The sequence below is a fragment of the Lagenorhynchus albirostris genome, chromosome 11 (assembly GCF_949774975.1).
Source record: "Lagenorhynchus albirostris chromosome 11, mLagAlb1.1, whole genome shotgun sequence".
Lineage (NCBI taxonomy): Eukaryota > Metazoa > Chordata > Mammalia > Artiodactyla > Delphinidae > Lagenorhynchus > Lagenorhynchus albirostris.
In genome coordinates this window covers 5,921,125-5,940,467 of record NC_083105.1, presented here as the reverse complement: position 1 = coordinate 5,940,467, position 19,343 = coordinate 5,921,125, and the positions used below count along the sequence as shown (strand labels likewise).

At 45.3% G+C, this 19,343-nt stretch overlaps 1 protein-coding gene across 1 annotated transcript in view; it reads right to left on the bottom strand.

Annotated features, from left to right (window-relative positions):
- The window catches only part of EFCAB6 (EF-hand calcium binding domain 6), a 227,724-nt gene that overhangs the window by 145,001 nt on the left and 63,380 nt on the right, over positions 1–19,343 (bottom strand). The window contains 3 exon segments of the mRNA XM_060164691.1: positions 24–148; positions 5,729–5,841; positions 9,983–10,119. Of these exon segments, the coding sequence (XP_060020674.1) occupies positions 24–148; positions 5,729–5,841; positions 9,983–10,119 (375 nt within the window).

Sequence of the window (19,343 nt, the reverse complement as noted above, 5' to 3'; positions counted from 1 at the left end):
TGGCACTAGGAGAACGTTCTTACCTCTTGGCAAAAGGTCCTCTCAATTTCATCTAAGGAGCAGTTTTTCCAGATATCTTCAGATGAAACAGGACTGGGGAGGTAATCTCTTTTGGAACTTTTGACTCATTGGTCCTCCCATGGGACCTCTATTAAGACAAAAGAACCCCAGTTTATGAAGACTGTCAAACGTACATTTGAATATTAAGTGTTTCCTTTTCATCATCACCTGTCTGGTAAAAATTAAGACTCAAATAAACCAAAAACATGAACTATATAATAAGTGCTGTTGAAATAACTGGACGGACATATTAGAAAAAAATAAAATTAATCTACTTGCTACCTTATCTAGGCTAAATCTGGATAGAGTAAATATATACTAAACAGACTAATAAAACCATAAAAGTAGTGGAAGAAAATTAAGATGAATATACATAATACATGTAATACATAATCACTGTGTGAAAAGTTCCTTCCAAAGAACACATTAGAGCTAGAAATCATTTAAATAATGGATAAGTCTGACAATATAAATATTTAATTTTTGTTTGTTAAAAAAATACACAAATAACAATGAAAGAAAAACGAGTGGGAAAAACTATTGTTAATATATGTGAGAAATGCAGGTTAATTTGCTCAATATATGAGTAGCTCTTAAGAATCAAAAGGATAACATAGATCCCCAATCACACAACAGACTAAGGTTTAAACAGGTAATTCACATTAAAAAAGGTTTTTTAAAAAGCCAAGAAATGTATGAAAAACTGCTCAAACTCACTGGTAATTTAAAAGGTCTAATTAACACAAGTTAATTTTTCCCTACTTGTCAAATAGGCAGGGATTAAGGCAAATGACAAAGAAAGAAATCAGTGCTGGCTTGTATACAGAAAACGTGGTCCTTGAATATTCTCAAATCCCCTTCTAGAACTTTACACTAATGGAATAATAGGACAGATCCATATGTGTAAGGATCTGTTCTGTCCTGTTTATAAGAAGGGAAAAAATGGAACAATTTAAATGCCCATTAATAGAAGACTGGTTTTATAAATTATGGTTCATAGACATTAAAAACAAAGGGCCTGTCTAAATCATGAATGCAAGAAGTTTTCCTTGATATTGTTTCATGATTGAAAGAACAACTAGCATGATTTAATTTTCATTTTAACACTTATTTTGTGTATTTGCTTATCTATCCATCCATCCATCCATCTATCTATGCACCAGAAACAAAACCTGGGAGGATAATAACCAAAAGAATACAGTGGTAGGATTATAGGGAAGTGTGATTTTGTGTTTTTGTGTTTTCTGGCCTTTTTGCAACGAGCACTTATTACTTTTATAATAAAAGAGAATAAAACAAATCTAAGATATAGTCATTTTCTTTCTCAAAGTCAACTGCAAAGAATCACAAATGATTTCCCAGATTTATTTCCTAAAATGTCTGCAAATAAGCTCCACTCAAATTAAGCACACTTGTAACTACTCAGCTGCAGTTTAGTCGTCTGGAATTCTATTTCCTACCTCAAAAAACAGAAGAAAAAGAAAAGAAAAGAGAAGAAAAAAAGTAAGTCTCCCCCGGTGGACCCCCTCTGGCTACATGATAGAATACAAAACCAGCCCTTTAGAACGCAGTCTGGAATTCCGTGGCTTCAGAGGGCCTAGCATTTGAAACATGGGCTCTCAGAGCATAGAAGCTGCGAGAGCCTCACTGAGAGACAAGGGAGCCACGCAGGTATCACTTGGTGAGGCAGGTCTCAGCCCCAGCTTTCTGATGCCTTGGTCCTGCACTTACTCTGCGCTGGGCACTGCTACTCTAATGGGGGCTTAGAGGACACACACAGCACGTCTAGGGAAACCCCTTGGTGCTCCGTAAACAGCACGCCAGGGTGGAGGGCGGAGGCGGGGCCGAGGCGTGAGGCCCGCCCTGGGGGAGCTCACCCCCAGTGCGGGACCTCCTCCGCCGTACCGCTCTAGCTGCTACTGCAGGCTGGCCAAGAAACTCGATGAAGCCACGTCCAGCGACTCCGATCACATCACAGTTAGACCAGCTTTCGCTCTTCTGTGCAGCTGAATAATTCCTGCCGCCTTCCGATTTCCCCAAAATTTCCTCTGAAGGATCCTAGCTGATTTGAAATGGAGTAGAGAGGAAATCCAAAACTTAAGGGGGCAAGTATGTATTTCATAGGTGCAGCAAAAGGGATTCAGCCCCTAATGTCATTTCTCCATGTGCCCAAAGAGATGGTGCTTTTGACAAGCAAGGTCTTGATGGCGTCTTCAGAACAAAAGTAGCAAAAACAGAAATATGCAAAATTCACAGAAAACAAATACTGTCCCATGTATAGAAAAGTCACAGATAATGGGCTGCTGCAAATGAATGGAGACTCCCTTCTTACAGTAGTTAACAAAATAAGCAAAAGAAAAAATAATAAAAATTAGTAAAAATAAATTTATTTATTAGCAAAGCAAATAAATAAATAAATTTACTAGCATAAACTGAAGCAAGAAGAAACTTATACGGGCAGCCAGAAAGTTTTGCTTCCAGTTATGGTGGATTTGCTCATATTGAAGCAAACCTCCCAGCAGATAACAATTATAAACTCTAGCCAAAATATAAACAAAAAACTCTCTGAAGGCACTGGAGAGCAAATGATATAAACTTGAGTCAACCCTTGGAAAGATGGAGTTTCTTGTTATTTGGCCTTTTGCCTGAGGGCAGGCTTCACCTGGAACCTTACGCTAAGTGGCTAGAGTTTAGATATAAACCCAGGATCTTACTGGTTTTAGGAATCAAAAAAAGAGAATTCAGGACTACCACAGCAGCTAGAAAGTAAGGAGGGAAAGCACAAAAAGAAAGGCATAGCAGAGGATCTCCAAAACCCGTGAATAAACTCTGCCAAAATCACTGGCTAACACTGGGAACTATAGATGTGTAGAGCAGAAAACAAGAAGCCCAGCTAAGGCTAAAACAGCAGAAAAAAGATCTCGTGTGTTGAGCCCTCAGGGAAAACAAAGATTAGTCTTCTACTAAAGTAAACTGGCTACTAAAACAAAAACTTAAATTCTTCAGAGGAACGTAACAGACTCCATAGTCTCTACAATGCAAAATTTACTATATCCAGGATAAATTCCAAAATTACTAGACATAGGCAAAAAAAAAAAAATCCCACAGGAAACTATGATCCATATTTTTTTAAAAAGGTAATCAATAAAGACCAAATCCTAAAATGACCTAGATGTTGAAATTAGCAGGTAAAAGTTTTAAAGCATTTTAAAATTTAAATTTTTTAAATAACAGTGTTTGAGAATATGAAGGAAAATATACTACTAATGAAATGAACAGATAGGTATTCTCAGAATAATAGAAGCTGAGCAACATATCCTGTATTTTCTTTGTTTGTTTGTTTTTTGGCCACACCACATGGCTTGCCTGTGTTTATAGTGTATGTAAAAGTATGATGTATGACAGCAATATAACAAAGGACAGGAGAGAAGAATTCAGAAAATGCTGTTTGAAGTCTATAATTCATGTGAATTAGTATAATATTATCTGAAGATAGATTCTGATTAGCTAAAGATGTATAATGGAATAAAAATGCTCAATCAATCCAAATTCCTTAAAATTACACAAACTCTACAGGAAAAAAGCTGCGGGAAGGGGCTGGTGGATAGAGAAGGAAGGAAAGGAGCATAACACAAAAAGGCACAGATCCCACCTTGGAAGAAAATGTAATTCAAGGCACAAAATTACTTTACAGAACATTTTAATAAGAACCCGAATTCATTAAAACAAGAGCTCAACAACAAGATGATAAAACAATAAAATGAGAGCGGAAAACAATATAGTAGGCCAAAGGAAACAACAGTATAGAAGTAATTAATAAAGTGGACATAGCAAAGAGTAGCATAGACTAAAGTGAAAATCAAATTACAGGTATAGCTAAAAGGCCTAAGATGATCCTTGTGAGTACAAAGGAAAAAGACAAAGAGAATAAAGCACTTCAAGATAATTTAGTCAATAGAGAAGACAAAAACAACTCAACATAAGGGTAGTTTGTATCACTGAAGTTAATCTGAAAAGTGGAACACAAACTTTATTCAAAAATGTACAGGGCTTCCCTGGTGGCGCAGTGGTTGAGAGTCCACCTGCCGATGCAGGGGACACGGGTTCATGCCCCGGTCCGGGAAGATCCCACATGCCGCGGAGTGGCTGGGCCCGTGAGCCATGGCTGCTGAGCCTGCGCATCCGGAGCCTGTGCTCCGCAACGGGAGAGGCCACAACAGTGAGAGGCCCACGTACCGCAAAAAAAAAAAAAAAAAAGATGTACAATATTACTAAAAAACAAACAAACAAACGAATCCTTGAAATGAAGAGAGAATTGAATTTTCAGGTTGAAAATATACTGTGTTCTGGAAAATTGATGCAGAAAGCTGAACACCAAGACATTTCCTAGCTAAATTCATTTAGCACCCTGGAGTCAAGTTTTCTCATTTTAAAAAATGGGATAATAATACCCACCTCACAAAACTGTTGAGAGAAATAAAATTAAAACTAAGGTTTAAAAAGTAACTACACAGAGCACAATAAATAGACGTGTTTTAGTGTTATTTTTTATGTGACTTGTTTTGTGTCTTACCTGTCCTATTAAAATATATATACATGCACACATACATACAAACACACACGCATACACACATGCACACATGCTTCTTAAAGTCAGATTATTTTACTTGGCTTTGCACCCAATGAAGGATCTAGTAGTACAGGGACTTGCACATGAACTCACAAAATGTAAGGGATGAAAGCATCCTTGGAAGGTCATATTGTCTAGTAATTCCCAAAACTTGGAAGGCTTTGAAAAGTAGAGTCCTGGGGTCTGCTCTAAGCTATCTTGGTTAGTGAAACTGAGCTGAAATCTTAGAATTTGTAATTTTTAAGTTTGCTAGTCAGGCAGATCTGGGAATCATAGAAGGTATTAGTACATACTTGCTGCAATGAATTGCACTGAAACCAGACAGTGACAACCCATCTTGAATGAGCCAGTACACACGTGGTAAACCCCTGAGGCAAGAAATTGCTTGCCTCAAATGACCAAAGGCCTGGAAGGGAGACTCTCCGATTGCATTTTTCATATACCCATCCGCGAGGAACTGGACCCCTGCTCTCTCCAGAACTGTGCAACTCTGGGCATTATGTTCTAGAGGCTGGGATAAAGAATATCAGTACGAGGAAAGTTTTTCCTTCTCAAGGTTGTATGCCTGCATGAGCCCAGCCTTACATGTCCGGTATAACCATACCATCTACTCAACTATTTGCCCTTTTGTATCAAGATTGTTCCCATCGTTAAAGGAGTAACATGTTCATTAACAAAAATTTTTGAAAATACAGAAGTAGGAGAAAGAATCAAACACCCACTTATCACTTAAAGACAATCTATATTTTGGAATTTCTTTCCAATCATTTACTGATATTCCACATACATTTTCCATGTTATGATTAACTTTATGGAAATCATTGCTTATGGATGCACATCTTACCATGTCTATAGGCTGTGACTCACTTAACCCTTTTCCTGTTGTTAGGCATTTACGTTATTCTTATAAATAAAGATACCATGACAGTCTTTGTGGATAATGCATTTTCCATATTTGAAAGTGTTTCCTTAGGACAGATTCACAGACGAGGAATTACCACGCCAGAGGATACTGAAATCATACTTTAAAATACTTACCTTGACTTCTCATAGAATATTTAAGGTTCAAGTCATTATTTGTACTGAGGTTCTTCAAAACAACATTATAATCCACTGCAGTATCTTTATCAATGTTGTAGTGTTTTGCAAACCTAAAATAGAACTGTTCATTAGTATTCAGAAATTATGATACAGAGAATCTAAATGAAGCAAGTTTTTTTTACTAAGGTATCCTTTACTCTGGGGTTGGCATTAATTTTAATGTGTGTTTCTAGCTAGAGCTGGAATAAAGAAGTAAACCCTACAAAATGTTACTGTAAGATTTTAAAAAGGCAGATACTCCTGAAACTAACACAATCAACTATACTTCAGTTTGAAAATTAATTAATTAATTAAAAATGCAAATATTTAGGAGGAGATCACTTCACTCTCTCTCTAGATGGCTGTGTACAGATCTGCGTGCAGAGGTACGTCTCAGGACCCGCTAAGGGAACGCCCCCTGCCTGTACCCCGTAGGGTCTTCTCCCTTCTCCGGTGGGGGTGAGTGAGGAGCACCCCTGCAGTCAGACAGCAAAAGCAGTTCCCCACTTCCTTTAATAATTGGGGGTAATGGATCTGGGCCATGAGTCAGCATAAAATTTCTATAACCAGAGAAATCTACAGCCGGTGGAGGAGAGAACATAGCCCACCTTCTTGACCAAGAATATCATTTCGCAGAGAGAAACTGTGCCCAGGATGGCGTATCGTGTTACAGCAGTCGATGGTGGGAGCGGGGCAGCTTTTCTCGGAGCATTCTAGGCTGTCTATGCATAAAGAGAAATTTTGAAAACACTTAACCAAGGTCTCTCCCTGAAATACACTGAGATACTCTTTTTTTAAAGTTAAGATAAATACAATGTTTGGATTCTTTTTTCCTCTAAAATGAAATTTCTACTATTCAAACCTGCCACTTGATAAATGGTTTTCTAGATGATCTCTGCATTATTACATTTATAAACAATTGACCGTTTTTAAATGTTTGGTTATATTATCTCCATATGTGTTGGTTTCTATAATTATCTAATTTCATGCTGCTTTCTAAAAATTTAGTAATTATCACTTAAAGTAGTTGTTATTTTTCTGTTTCCAAATTTAACAAAGAGTGATGTCATGTATTCATTTCAACGCATACCTTTTTTTCCACTTTGATGAATCTTGCCTATTGTTCTAGTAAGAAAAATTATCTTGAGATATGATAGCTGCCAGATGTTAATCTTGAAACTCCCTAAATAGCTCCATCTTTCATCCAAAGACTCTGTCTGGCAAAAACAAGCTGTAAGCACAAGAATCCAGAAGGCGGCACCTAAAGTGTTCCTTTTTGAGTTGCCGTCCTACAGAAAGTCCCGGCCACTCTGCAGCTCCAGGAGAATGTCAGGATGCCGATAAAAATCTCATCACCAACCTTCCTATTTTTGGTGAAAATTCAGCATCCCTTCAAACTGGTATTGGCTCATAAGAGAATCCTGACCTTTCCTAATGCCCAGCCCACCGCATTCATAATACCTGCTACACAGTCACTGAGAACAGACAGACACAATTCCATGGTAATATTTCCTACAGATAAAATTCAAAAATGAAGCCTCAGTACTTCTCAAGGATGCAGCATCTCAAAAGGCTTTTTTTAACAAGAATCAAGGCATGGGAGACAGAACCATTCTTTTTTTTTTTTTTGCGGTACACAGGCCTCTCACTGTTGTGGCCTCTCCCGTTGCGGAGCACAGGCTCCGGACGCGCAGGCTCAGTGGCCGTGGCTCACGGGCCTAGCCGCTCCGCGGCATGTGGGATATTCCCCGACCGGGGCACGAACCCGCGTCCCCTGCATCAGCAGGCGGACTCTCAACCTCTGCGCCACCAGGGAAGCCCAGAACCATTCTTAAGACACAGCAACCAAGGCCATTTCCCCAGGGACCGGAAGTGTGGGCAGGACAACTCACACATGTGCAGACACCCAGGGCAGGACGGTCACATGGGAAAGCTGACTTCAGATGCAAAGGGAATGAGGCCAACTGACCCACAAACCTCTCCAGCATCACCACCCAGAACAGTGCCTTGGGCTTCATTCATCTGCCCAGGCAGCAGGCTGAATTCTAGTGCGTTTGTTTGTTTCTTTGTTTTTCAAGGTCGCTCATAAATTATTTTACTCGGATTCAAATACTTTGTCCTGCAGGGCAATGGAGAGGAAGGTAGGATGGTGTGAGATGGAAAAGGCAGAACAAACCCCAGCAGGTCTCGGGACACTGGCTAAGTATGGAACTTGGAGATGATCTTCTCCCCCGCTCCTTGCTTCCACAGGCTGCATGGCATTCTGCAGCCTGAAGAGAACTGTTTCTCAAAGAGTAAAGGACACTCGTGGAATCTGTACGATTATGATAGCATCGATGTGAAACGAGCACCTACTGCATGTCAGGTACATTGCAGGCGCAGAATCTTCATGCCAGCCTTGCAAGGTGGGCTCCTCAGTCCCCATTTCTTTAAGAGAGAGCCGAGTCTGAGAGAGGCCCAGGAGCTTCCAGAGGCCCCGCAACTAGGGAGGGCAGACACAGACCTGACCCCAAGCGCCCTGGCTTCAAAGCCCAGGCCACTCCTACCTCGCTGCACGCCGAAGGCTGATATTAAATAGAAAGCTGTTAGATAAAAAAAAGGATTCAAAACTGCATTGTGTTTCCTGCTCAAACACTAAAAAGACAAAGTTAATACTGAAGCAGCTACTCAAGGAAAGAGTATATTCTTGAGCTTCCATAAGAAAAGCATTAAAGCAACCGAAGAAATGGTTACTTTTGATCTTCTGCTTTTCTATTCTGAAGGAAAGCAATTCTATTGCGTTAAGTTCCTCAAGCCTTATCATGCAGACAGCATTGTTTTTAAGGCTTAAAAAAATATCTCAAATAAAAATTTGTGGAGTTCTTTACTATTCAATACTTGTGAGATGGGGAAACAGACAGTAACATTTTTTTATAGATTTACTAGGTTGGAAACTAGTGCCAAACACAAGGTTTATTGTCAAATAAAACACTGTTTTGCTTTTTGATTGCTCGTTTTAGAAGAGCGCTGCTTCTGTTCTATAATCGCGTGCACAGAATGATTTAATTTGTTTTGTTTGGATCTTATTCTGGACATTTTCCCAGTCGGAAAGATGTAAAAATTAAAACATCTATTATGTCTTTTATATTCTGAGGTGGGTTATAAGGAGAAAAAAAAAAAAGAGGAAGAAAATATTCAAAATACTGGGAAATATCCATATTTTAAAAGTCTCCTTGTTTTTCAGACCCTGCAGTGCCTGTGAGGTTGGCACATGCCCTCTAGACTTGTTTTTGCTCCAGGAGCAGATTCTTCCACTAACAGAGGCAACATCGTCTTTATAACACTATGGACGCAACCACAAAGACCCATTTTAGTGGCGATTTATAACTGCGGTGTGATGTGAAACTCTTAGGCTCAGGGTGAAATCATCAGGCTTGGTACTTTTGTTAATGGCCCAGAGGATATTCAGAAAAGTGGGGAAAGGCGGGAAGACGAGGAGTGCCTCTTGGCTGAGCACCTTCCAGTGGCTTCCATTCAATACTCACCTTCCAGTGGCTTCCATTCAATACTCAAGTAGCCACAGAATCCAAGCATTTGGCTTTTCTGAACGATCTGGAGTTTACTGGAGGCTCAAAAAAAAGTCTGTGCAGGCTTCCCCACACCGCCCTCGCGTCAGGGGCAGGTGGCGGCTTTCAAACGCCAAGAAGCAGCTAACAGCCCCCTGCTGCAATGCCCACCCCAAACTCAGCAACAAAGTCCTCAAAGGAAAATTAAGCTTCTGTTATCATGTCAGGATGGAGAGCCAATAGGGAGCACATCAACCAACAAATAAATCCTGAAATTTTTCATTCTTCTCTTAACCCCGGGCTTTGAGTAAAAGTCAACTGTGAACTGGAAACCCATGGGGTGGTGGGCGAGGTCCCAGGCAGGCAAAGAGAGACCACTGGTGATGGATGACTTAAACCGTCGAGATGCGTTCAAAGCTGCAGGCCAGATGACTCTCACCCGCGGGGACTGGAGGAGTTAGAACCGTTAGCTCTCACTTTGGAGAATTCGTGGAGAGCTTCACGAACATGGGAGAAATGCAGATTGAGGACCTCTTTTAAAAACAGTCAAGACAGAGAAGGCAGGAGGGAAGGACGCTGCCTGGATCCAGTGAACCCAACAGGTCCCATTTTGAAATTGGCTGAAAGTCCTACTGAGCAATCTCTCCCCATACCTTCGTTTACTTACTTTTTGTATTCATCATCTTTCATCTTCAAACAGAAGGTCTCCAGAACCCTCCTCAGCGCATGTGGTTGGACCAGACCCGTCTTGTTAACATCAATGAGCTTAAGGGCTTTGATAACAGTTTTAATGTTTTTGAAAATCTGTGTATAAAAAGAGATTTAGGAAAAGTCAAAAGATCCAGCGTTAAAAATCAAGATGGTAACAATAAAAGTGAACGTGTTTAAATATTTCTTGTAAAATAAAATGTTTTCAAAGACTCACAGTCGTAGGTATTGCAAAATGACGTATCTATGGAAAAAGGGACACTACATTTCTTGAATGTTTTCAAAGCAATTTTCTCTGTCTTAGTAAGTCTTAGTAAGTTTTAGTAAGGTCTTAGTAAGTTTAAAAAAAAAGAACTTTTTCTGATGTAAAGCAGTAAGTCTCATACACAATTCATTGCATTTTAGAGCCATACGAAAAATCTTTTTTGTTAATTGATACTTTAAAACCGTAATTCTGGCATAGCTGGATCTGGACAATTCTTATTTTTCATAGCCACATGCAAACCATTTTTACTAGGAGCTGAAAACTATGCGTGTATATTCCAACCCCTCTGAATTTTTAAAAGATATTACAGAAAAGCTTTACAGTGATCTTTCCCAAATTCAGCAAATGCATATTTATTGGGCAGAGACCTGAAAGGCACTTGGTTAGGTCCCGTGGAGACGCGGGGCCGTGCGCCTGCCCTGAGCCACTTCTACGTAAAGGAGAGAAACATCCGCCAGGGCTCACCCGTGCCAAGCGCAGAGCCCTGTGACGGCACTCTCCCGAGCCACACGAAGGACGTACCGTTTCCCCACTTTTAGATAAAACCGAGGGTGGGGGAGGCCACAGGAGTCGCCCGTCATCACCTGGTTAGACGATAATGATGCTGGGGTTCAAACTCAAGTCCACCCCCAAACTGCACCTCCCGCAGAACAGAAAAGGCATGTAAATAAATACTCATAAATATTCACCAAGATAGGAACCATGGGAACAAGAGCCAAACACCAGAGACACACAAGCGAGGAGCTGTGGGTCTTCACACAAGAGAACAACACTTCCAGCAGAGCCCCCTGGGAGGCTTCCTGCAGGGGGTGGCATCTGAGCCAGGAGGGGGCCGGGGCAGGACAAGACAGGAAGGCACTGAGTACAGCTGGGCGTGAAGGGGGTTGTGGATGAAGGGTGATGAATGCCTGGTATGGTCGGATCCTGGAAGGTCTGACTCTGCATCCTGTACTAGATCACATCCAAGTCCAGCCCAGACTCGGAGGGAAATTAGTGCTCCTTAAGGAAGGAGTTTAGGGAAGACTCTAAGATGAACAGGCTTTTTCCTAGTTTCCTCAATGCCTCCTCTGACAGGTCCCTACACTGTCTCTGACCTGAAGGAGCTGCCAGCCCCCTCCCAGGGTGGCCGTCTTAGGGATCACACAGGAGGAAACACTGAGCTGGCCTCTGCCCCAGCTCCTCCTGGCTAGGTCATCTGCGGCCCTCCTGCCTCCCCCCCCCCCGGGCCCCCGGGGACGTTAGCCGGCCTCTGACTCAGCTCCTGTCCTCCTCTCATCCAGAGGTCACCTGCCTGCTCAAACTCACGCCTCGTCACCACTAACTGCCGCTCTCCAAAACGAAGTCCCACATCCAACGCCCCCCGTCTTTCAGCCCGAACTCCAACACCCTTCTCCCCTCTGGGACCCCGCCTGCTGGTCCCTCTCCTCCGCACGCCTCCCCACGGCCCATCTTTACAGTGACCCGGTGCCTGTGTGCTTGACCGCCACCTCCCTCCTCCTGCCTCCCCGGTCTTGGCTAGACCCTAACCCTGGTCAGATCCAACTCACCGCCTCTTCCAAGCGCCTGACGCGGCCGGAGAGGACGGGCCATCGAGCACTCACCTGGGTCCCCTCACTCAAGGCCATCAACCCTGCCAGCAGGCGCGCGTGGTGATGCTCGCCTGGGCGGTCCGCTCACCCGCCACGGGCACCTTTCCCACCTTCTCCGCTCTCCGCCTCCCTTCCCACCCCGCCTCCTTCCTCTCCGCTGATAACCTTCCTCCTCACTTGCAGAGAAACCAGAAGCAACTGGACGGCAAGGCCCCGTGCTCCCCGACACGCCCAGCCTGTGTGCCTCCACACCCGGCCACCCGGCCACTGGCCTCCGGTCCTGCGCCGGGCCGCCGCCGCTCTCGCGCCCATCAGGAACTGCTTGTGCCCCGCTGTGCCCAGCTCTGAGCTCGTGTCCACGATGACGAACCATCTGAGAGGTGAGCCCTCCCTCCTCGCCCCGCCTCGCCCCTGCCCCCAGACACTCCTTCCCTTTTGCAGAAATCCCCCCTCGAAAGCTGTCTGTGCGCCCTGTCTCCAGCCTATCTCCCCACACACCCGATCAGTTCTGTCCGCACCACTGCACAGAAACTGTGGCCTTGTCAGGGCGACCTTGCCAGGCCCAGCAGCTCCTGGGCGCCCACCTTGCTGTCTCCGCAGCAGCCCTCCTCCCAGCTCACCGCCCCTTCTTCCTGGACGTAGGCCTCCCCCCACGGCTTCGACACTCCCGCCCCGGGTTCTCCTCGGCTTTCTGGCTCGGGCTTGGCCTGGTCCCTGCCGGTCCCTCCTCATCTCCCGGCCTCTGAGCTCTGGGCACCTGTGGACTCGGGCCTCGGGTCTCCTGGCTTGTCTAAGCACACTCCGTCCCGGGCGGCCCAGGCCTGTAGCCTTAATGAGTAGCTGATGCCTCTCAGTGTCTGTCTCCAGCCCTGGCTCCTTCTCGGAGCCCCAGTCAGGACGTCCAGCTCTAGAGGCCAGCAGACGCCCAGTTCCGCCCCGTCCCACCGTGGCCGGGCCTTCCCGCCAGATTCTTCACTCACATCCCACGTCCGGGCCAGCCCGAGAGCCCAGCGGCCCTAGCTTCAGAACGTTTCCAGAACCCAGCCCAGTCTCTCCGCCTCACACCCTACTGGCTGGGCTGGTGCGACAGCTTCCCACTTGGGCCCCCAGTGTCCACGCCCGACCCCACAGCTGAGGTTACAAGAGCAGCCAGGGTTCTGTGTAGCTAAGGCTGCGCACGCCCTCCAGTCGCTCTCGTCCCCTCCAGGTCAAAGGCCAGAGCCCCGCAGACCGGCTCCTGCCGGCTCTCCATCCCCCCAGCCGCCCGCTGGCTCATTGCCTTCGGGCCACGAAACGGTCTCTCTGCTTCTCGTGGGTGCCAGCCAGGCACCTCCTGCCTCAAGGCCTTTGCATTTGCTGTTCCTTCTGTCTGGAAACTTCTTCCCCAGACGCCCACTGGCTCTGCCCTCACTTCCCGCAGGTCTTGGCCCAGATGTCATCTGATCCAAAAGGCCTTTCCTGGTCCCACCCGCAGCACGCATCTTCTGCAGGGTACTTCTCACCAATGAATTTCATGCTCGTCTTTACTGTCTGTCTCTCCCTCTGGCAAGTGTGCTCCCTGAGAGTGGGGCTCTGTTCACTGCTTCACGCCAGGGTCTAGAACAGCCTCTGGCAGAGTGTACATGCTCAGTAAGCATGTGCTTGAGTAAATGAATGAGTGAATCCATCTTCTTTTCACCTGCCTGGAAAAAAGCCACACTCTGAGGAAGCCTTGTTATATGTTGACGAACACACACCTCCTCGGGGCCTATCCTGAATGCAACAATGATTACATTCAATGTAATAAAGATTACAATAATATGGTAATTGAACAAATGTGAACTGGATGTTTGCAAGGCCCTGTGCTGAACTGTATACACGTCTCCCACTTCCACCGACTAGAGAGCATTGGCTGAAACGAGCTTAATATTCAAAACCAGGAAGACCAAGCAAGGAAGAGCCGGGAGAGCATGAGCTGGAGCGAAACCGCTCGTGCACGTCCACCCTCAGCTCCACCACTTTGTCTAAAAGCACAGGGCCCCAGCCACAGAGAGCGCTTGTGCCCGTGGCCAAAAAAAACCCCTCGGTACCTCGTCTGCTGCCAAACCCTGATTCACCTCTTCTGGGAGCACATGAGGCGATGCGCTTTTTTAAAACCCAAAGTAACCCAGATGGACCCAGCGTGGAAAGCAGGGAAGCAGCAAATGTGGCACAGAGCTCACACCCACCAGAGGTATGTCTCCAAGTTTCTTATCATTTGTCAGACTGAAGTTTGGCAAGATCTAGATGGAGCTGCAGATGGTGAGGCTTATCAGAGGCACCAGAGTTAGGGCCGTGGTGTGAAGACTTGTCCTCCCCGTGACGGTGACGGGAAAGAAGAAAAACACAAAGGAGTAAAAGGACCTGCCCCTGCCTCGCCCCGCTTCCCTCTCCCTTGAAAAGGGAGAAGAGGTGGGAGAGGAAACGCAGAGAGAGAAATCGGGATGGTGTGGGCAGCATCCGGCTCCTCTCTGGGCCAGCCCCACGTCTGCCATTTGGCTCCAACTGGGACACGTGTGCGTTTAGAGCCACCGGCTCTGAGCCTCCTGTTCCTTCCACCCCAGTCCCAGCTCTCACCCAGCAAGGCCCTGGGCTCCAGCCACACTGAGCTCCCTCGCTTCCCAAGCCCTCCGGGGTCTCTTCACCACGCCCAGAGCCCTGGACGATCTGACCCCCACCACCTCCTGACCTCACCCGCCAAGTCCCCCGGCCCTTTCCTGCTCCAGCCACACAGGCCGCCCTGCGCGTTCTCACACACACCGGGCGCGCTCAGCCATCAAGGCTTCTGCACGTGTGGCTCCCTCCGCTGGACGGCCCCCTGAGGCCCTCATTCAGGTCTCGGTCATGTGCCACCTGCCCCGAGAGGCCTTCCCGATGACCTGCGCAAAAACGCATCCTCGTCCCTTTTCTCCTTCGCGTTCACCCACACCTGCACATTGCATATTTCTGTGTCTGTTTATTGTCTTTCTTCTTCCATTGAAATGTAAACGCCACGCAAGGGGATTTGGTTTCATTTGCTGCTGTATCCTTAGGCTTACAACAGTCCCTGGACAGAGTGGATGCTCATAAATATTTGCACAGTGAGTTTACAGCCGTGTTGCTGCCCAAACGCCTTCCCGTCCGCTCCGGGGCAGGAGCCGGCGCCGTCTCTCCTGCTCTTCTGACTGCACTTCCATCCTGACACTGGCCCCCTGACCTCCATCTTGACATTTTGGTGAATTCCTGCCTGAAAGTGGTACCCAGCTCCTCCCCTGCAGGAGGGGACCTCCCTACTCCCTGCCTGGCCTCTGCTCTCCAGGAGCTCCATCCCCGTTCACTTCCCCACTGCTTCTCGGGAGGAGGGCTCAGAGAGGGCCAAATCCACGGAGAGAGGAGAAATGCTGTACAGCTCACGGGAGGAAAGGGGCCTCGTCTCAAATCCAGCTTCCCAGAAAGGAAAGTGTGGTCTTGCCCTGTGAGGGCCCAGAGACCAGCTCGAGAAAGGTGCTCTCCTGGCCCGGCTCCAGCGCCTGTGGTGGCCGAGCTCCCTTTCCTGCGTTCCAGGTGATGCAAACTCCTGCCTGCTGCCTGTTTTTATATGCCTGCAAGCTGAGAATGGCTTTTACATTTTTAAACGGTTGAAAAAAATCAAAAGAAGGATATTTTGTGACGCGTGAAAGTTATCTGAGTTTCAAATTTCAGGATCCAAAAGTAAATTTTATTGGCGCCCAGCCACGCCCCGTTCATTTATGTAAATAAGTTGCCTCGGGCTGTTTCCCCTACAGGGGCAGAGCTGAGTAGTCAGACTGAGCAGTCTGGCCGGCCAAAATACAAATATTTACCATATTCACAGAAAAAGTTCACAACCCCTGTTCCACTCCCTCCCATGCAACCCCAGATATCTGAGTGGGTGGTAGGTGTCAGGCAGCTTCAGGTGCACAAACACAGAAGCAATGAGGATTTAAAAAGAAAACCAAAACAATAGCTAATTATGACCTTAAGGCTCCAGAGCCAGGAAATGGCCTGAGGCCCTCTGAAGACCTGCCCTCAAGTCTTCTCTTCCCCACCACCTGCCTCAGACCCATGCTCTGAGCCCTGCGCCAGGCTTAGGAGTGCGCCGCCCTTCCCGGCCCCCTGCTAGACCCCCCAGCTCCCTGCTGCACCCCACGCCCCCACAGCCCCCAGGCTCCCCCTGCAGCACCACAGACCCTGCAAGAAGGGCAGCATCTGACCCTCTTCTTGTCCTCAGAGCCCCCATATGGAGAGATGACTGAGCCCTGGGGATGATTCAGAACCAAGCAATCTAGGGAAGGAACCACAGTGAAGATGCATTAAAAGGTCCGCTTCTTCCGTCTGGACAGCAGGGCTAGGAAAAAGCAGGCTACAAAGCCTAAAAGTTCTGAAGTATGGCTACATAAACCAGGACTCGCTCACCTAACATTTCAAGAAAGGAAAAAAAGCCCCGTTTCACACAGGAGTACAAAAGGAGGAAGTGATTACTGAAAAGGAAGTGATAGGAGCAAAATTAAATTAAAACTTTCCCCAAAAGATTTAGATGAATTCATGGAGGGCAGACTCACAAGTGTTACTACATGGAGCAGAGAATATCTGTCCTGAAGAGTAAAGCCAGGGAGGGAGTAGGGAACAGAAACCTCCTCCAGATACAGAAAACTACAGAAAGTACCCCGGGCTGCCATCGTTTGGGTAACCTTGGAACAGTGACCTGACTCTTCCTAACTTCAGTTTCCTCGTCTGTTAAATGGGAAAGAAGAAGGGCACTGTATCAGCGTGTGCAGGTAAAATGAGCTCACGTGGACTTCCCTGGCAGCGCAGTGGTTAAGAATCCGCCTGCCAATGGAGGGGACACTGGTTCAGTCCTTGGTCTGGGAAGATCCCACATGCCGCGGAGCAACTAAGCCCGTGCACCACAACTACTGAGCCTGCGCTCTAGAGCCCGTGAGCCATAACTACTGAGCTGGCGTGCCACAACTACTGAAGCCCGTACGCCTAGAGCCCGTGCTCTGCAACAAGAGAAGCCACCGCAATGAGGAGCCCGCGCACCGCAACAAAGAGTAGCCCCCGCTCGCCACAACTAGAGAAAGCCCGCGTGCAGCAACGAAGACCCAACGCAGCCAAAAGTAAAATATAAATAAATAAATTTATAAGAAAGAAAGAAAAATGGGTAGATATAGTAGAATTTCATCAAAATTTATTAAAAAAAGAAAAAAAGAAATGAGCTCATGTGTGCAGGTACCTCCCAGGGAACATACTCAATAGATGGTGGTCTGATAGGAATTGCTGATCAGGACCAAAGGCTGAGGACAAAGATATAAATAGACAGATAGCCACACACACATGCTGGAGAACAGTAACTGGCAGAACCAGCACTAATCCCCCACACCAGCCAGCGCCTCTACTTCCAGAAAGTCTTGAGTGGACAGGAGTCCAGGGCCAAGAACAGGGCCTGGATCAACGAATAAGTGTTAAGTGGACGAATGTATGGATGATGGATGCATGGATGGATGGATGGATGAGTGGGTGGATGGGTGGGTGGATGGATAGATAGACGGATGATGGATGGACAAATGGACAGAAGGAAGGATGGATGGATGGGTAATAGATGGATGGACAGATGGAGGGATAGATGGATGTATGCATGCATGGATAAGTGATAGATGGATGATTGATTGCAGCATTCATGGGGAAGAAGCTTTGGTGAGCCAGTGAAATCCTTGTACAGACAGGACTGGTTCCTGCAGAACGGCAGATAGGCATGTCATTTCTGTGGACACAGTGATCTGCTCTACACCTTCCTGGGGGAAGACACTGAGAATTGAACAGAAATAGCAGAGCAGGAGGGGAAGATTAGAGTGGTCTACATGCCTATTGTTGGCATGGACAGGACACGTGAATTTTCCATGAGTTAAGTGGAGAACAAGAAAGGTAGAAGGCTAACAACGAAGTATCAGAAAGAGAAATTAAGGAAACAACCCCACTTACCATCACATCAAAAAGAATAAAATACCTAGGAATAAACCTATCTCAGGAGGCAAAAGACCTGTACTCCAAAAACTATATAAGACACTGATGAAAGAAATTGAAGATGACACAAACAGATGGAAAGATATACCATGTTCTTGGATTGGAAGAAGCAATATTGTTAAAATGACCGTACTACCCAAGGCAATCTACAGATTCAATGCAATCCCTATCAAAATACCAATGGCATTTTTCACAGAACTAGAACAAACAATTTTAAAATTTGTATGGAAACACAAATGACCCTCAAACAGTCTTGAGAAAGAAGAACAGAACTGGAGGAATCATACTCCCTGACTTCAGACTACACTACAAAGCTACAGTAATCAAAACAGTATGGTACTGACACAAAAACAGACTGATAGATCAATGGAACAGGAGAGAGAGCCCTGAAATAAACCCACACACTTATGGTCAATCTATGACAAAAGAGGCAAGAATATACAGTGGAGAAAAGACTGTCTCTTCAATAAGTGGTGCTGGGAAAACTGGACAGTTACATTTAAAAGAATGAAATTAGAACATTCTCTAACACCATATACAAAAATAAACTCAAAATAGATTAAAGACCTAAATGTAAGACTGGATGCTATAAAACTCCTTGAGGAAATCATAGGCAGAACACTCACTGACATAAATTGCAGCAATATTTTTTGGATCCATCTCCTAAAGCAAAGGAAATAAAAGCAAAAATAAACAATTGGGACCTAATTAAACTTAAAAGCTTTTGCACAGCAAAGGAAACCATCAACAAAACAAAAAGACAACCTGCTGAATGGGAGAAAATATTTGCAAATGATATGACTAATAAGGGATTAATATCCAACATACATAAACAGCTCATACAGCTCAACATCAAAAAAACAAACAACCCGATTAAAAAATGGGCAGAAGAATTGAGTAGGCATTTTTCCAAAGAGGAAATGCAGATGGCCAACAGGCACATAAAAAGATGCTCAACATCGCTAATCAGCAGGGAAATGCAAATCAAACCCACAATGAGAAATCACCTCACACCTGTCAGAATGGCTATCATCAAAAAGAACACAAATAAAATATGTTGGTGAGGATGTGGAGAAAAGTGAACTCTCCCATTGTTGGTGGGAATGTAAATTGGTGCACTGTGGAAAACAGTATGGTTTCTCAAAAAAAAACAAAAAAAAGAAATAGAACTACCATATGACGCAGTAATTCCATTCCTTGGTATATAACCCAAAAAACCAAAAACACTAATTTGAAAAGATACACACACCCCAGTGTTCATAGCAGCATTATTTATAATTGCCAAGATATGGGAGGAACCTAAGTATCCATCAACAGATGAGTGGCTAAAGAAGGTGTGGTATATACAATATATACAATGGAATACTACTCAGCCATTAAAAAGAACGAAATTTTGCCATCTGCAGCAACATGGATGGATTTGGAGG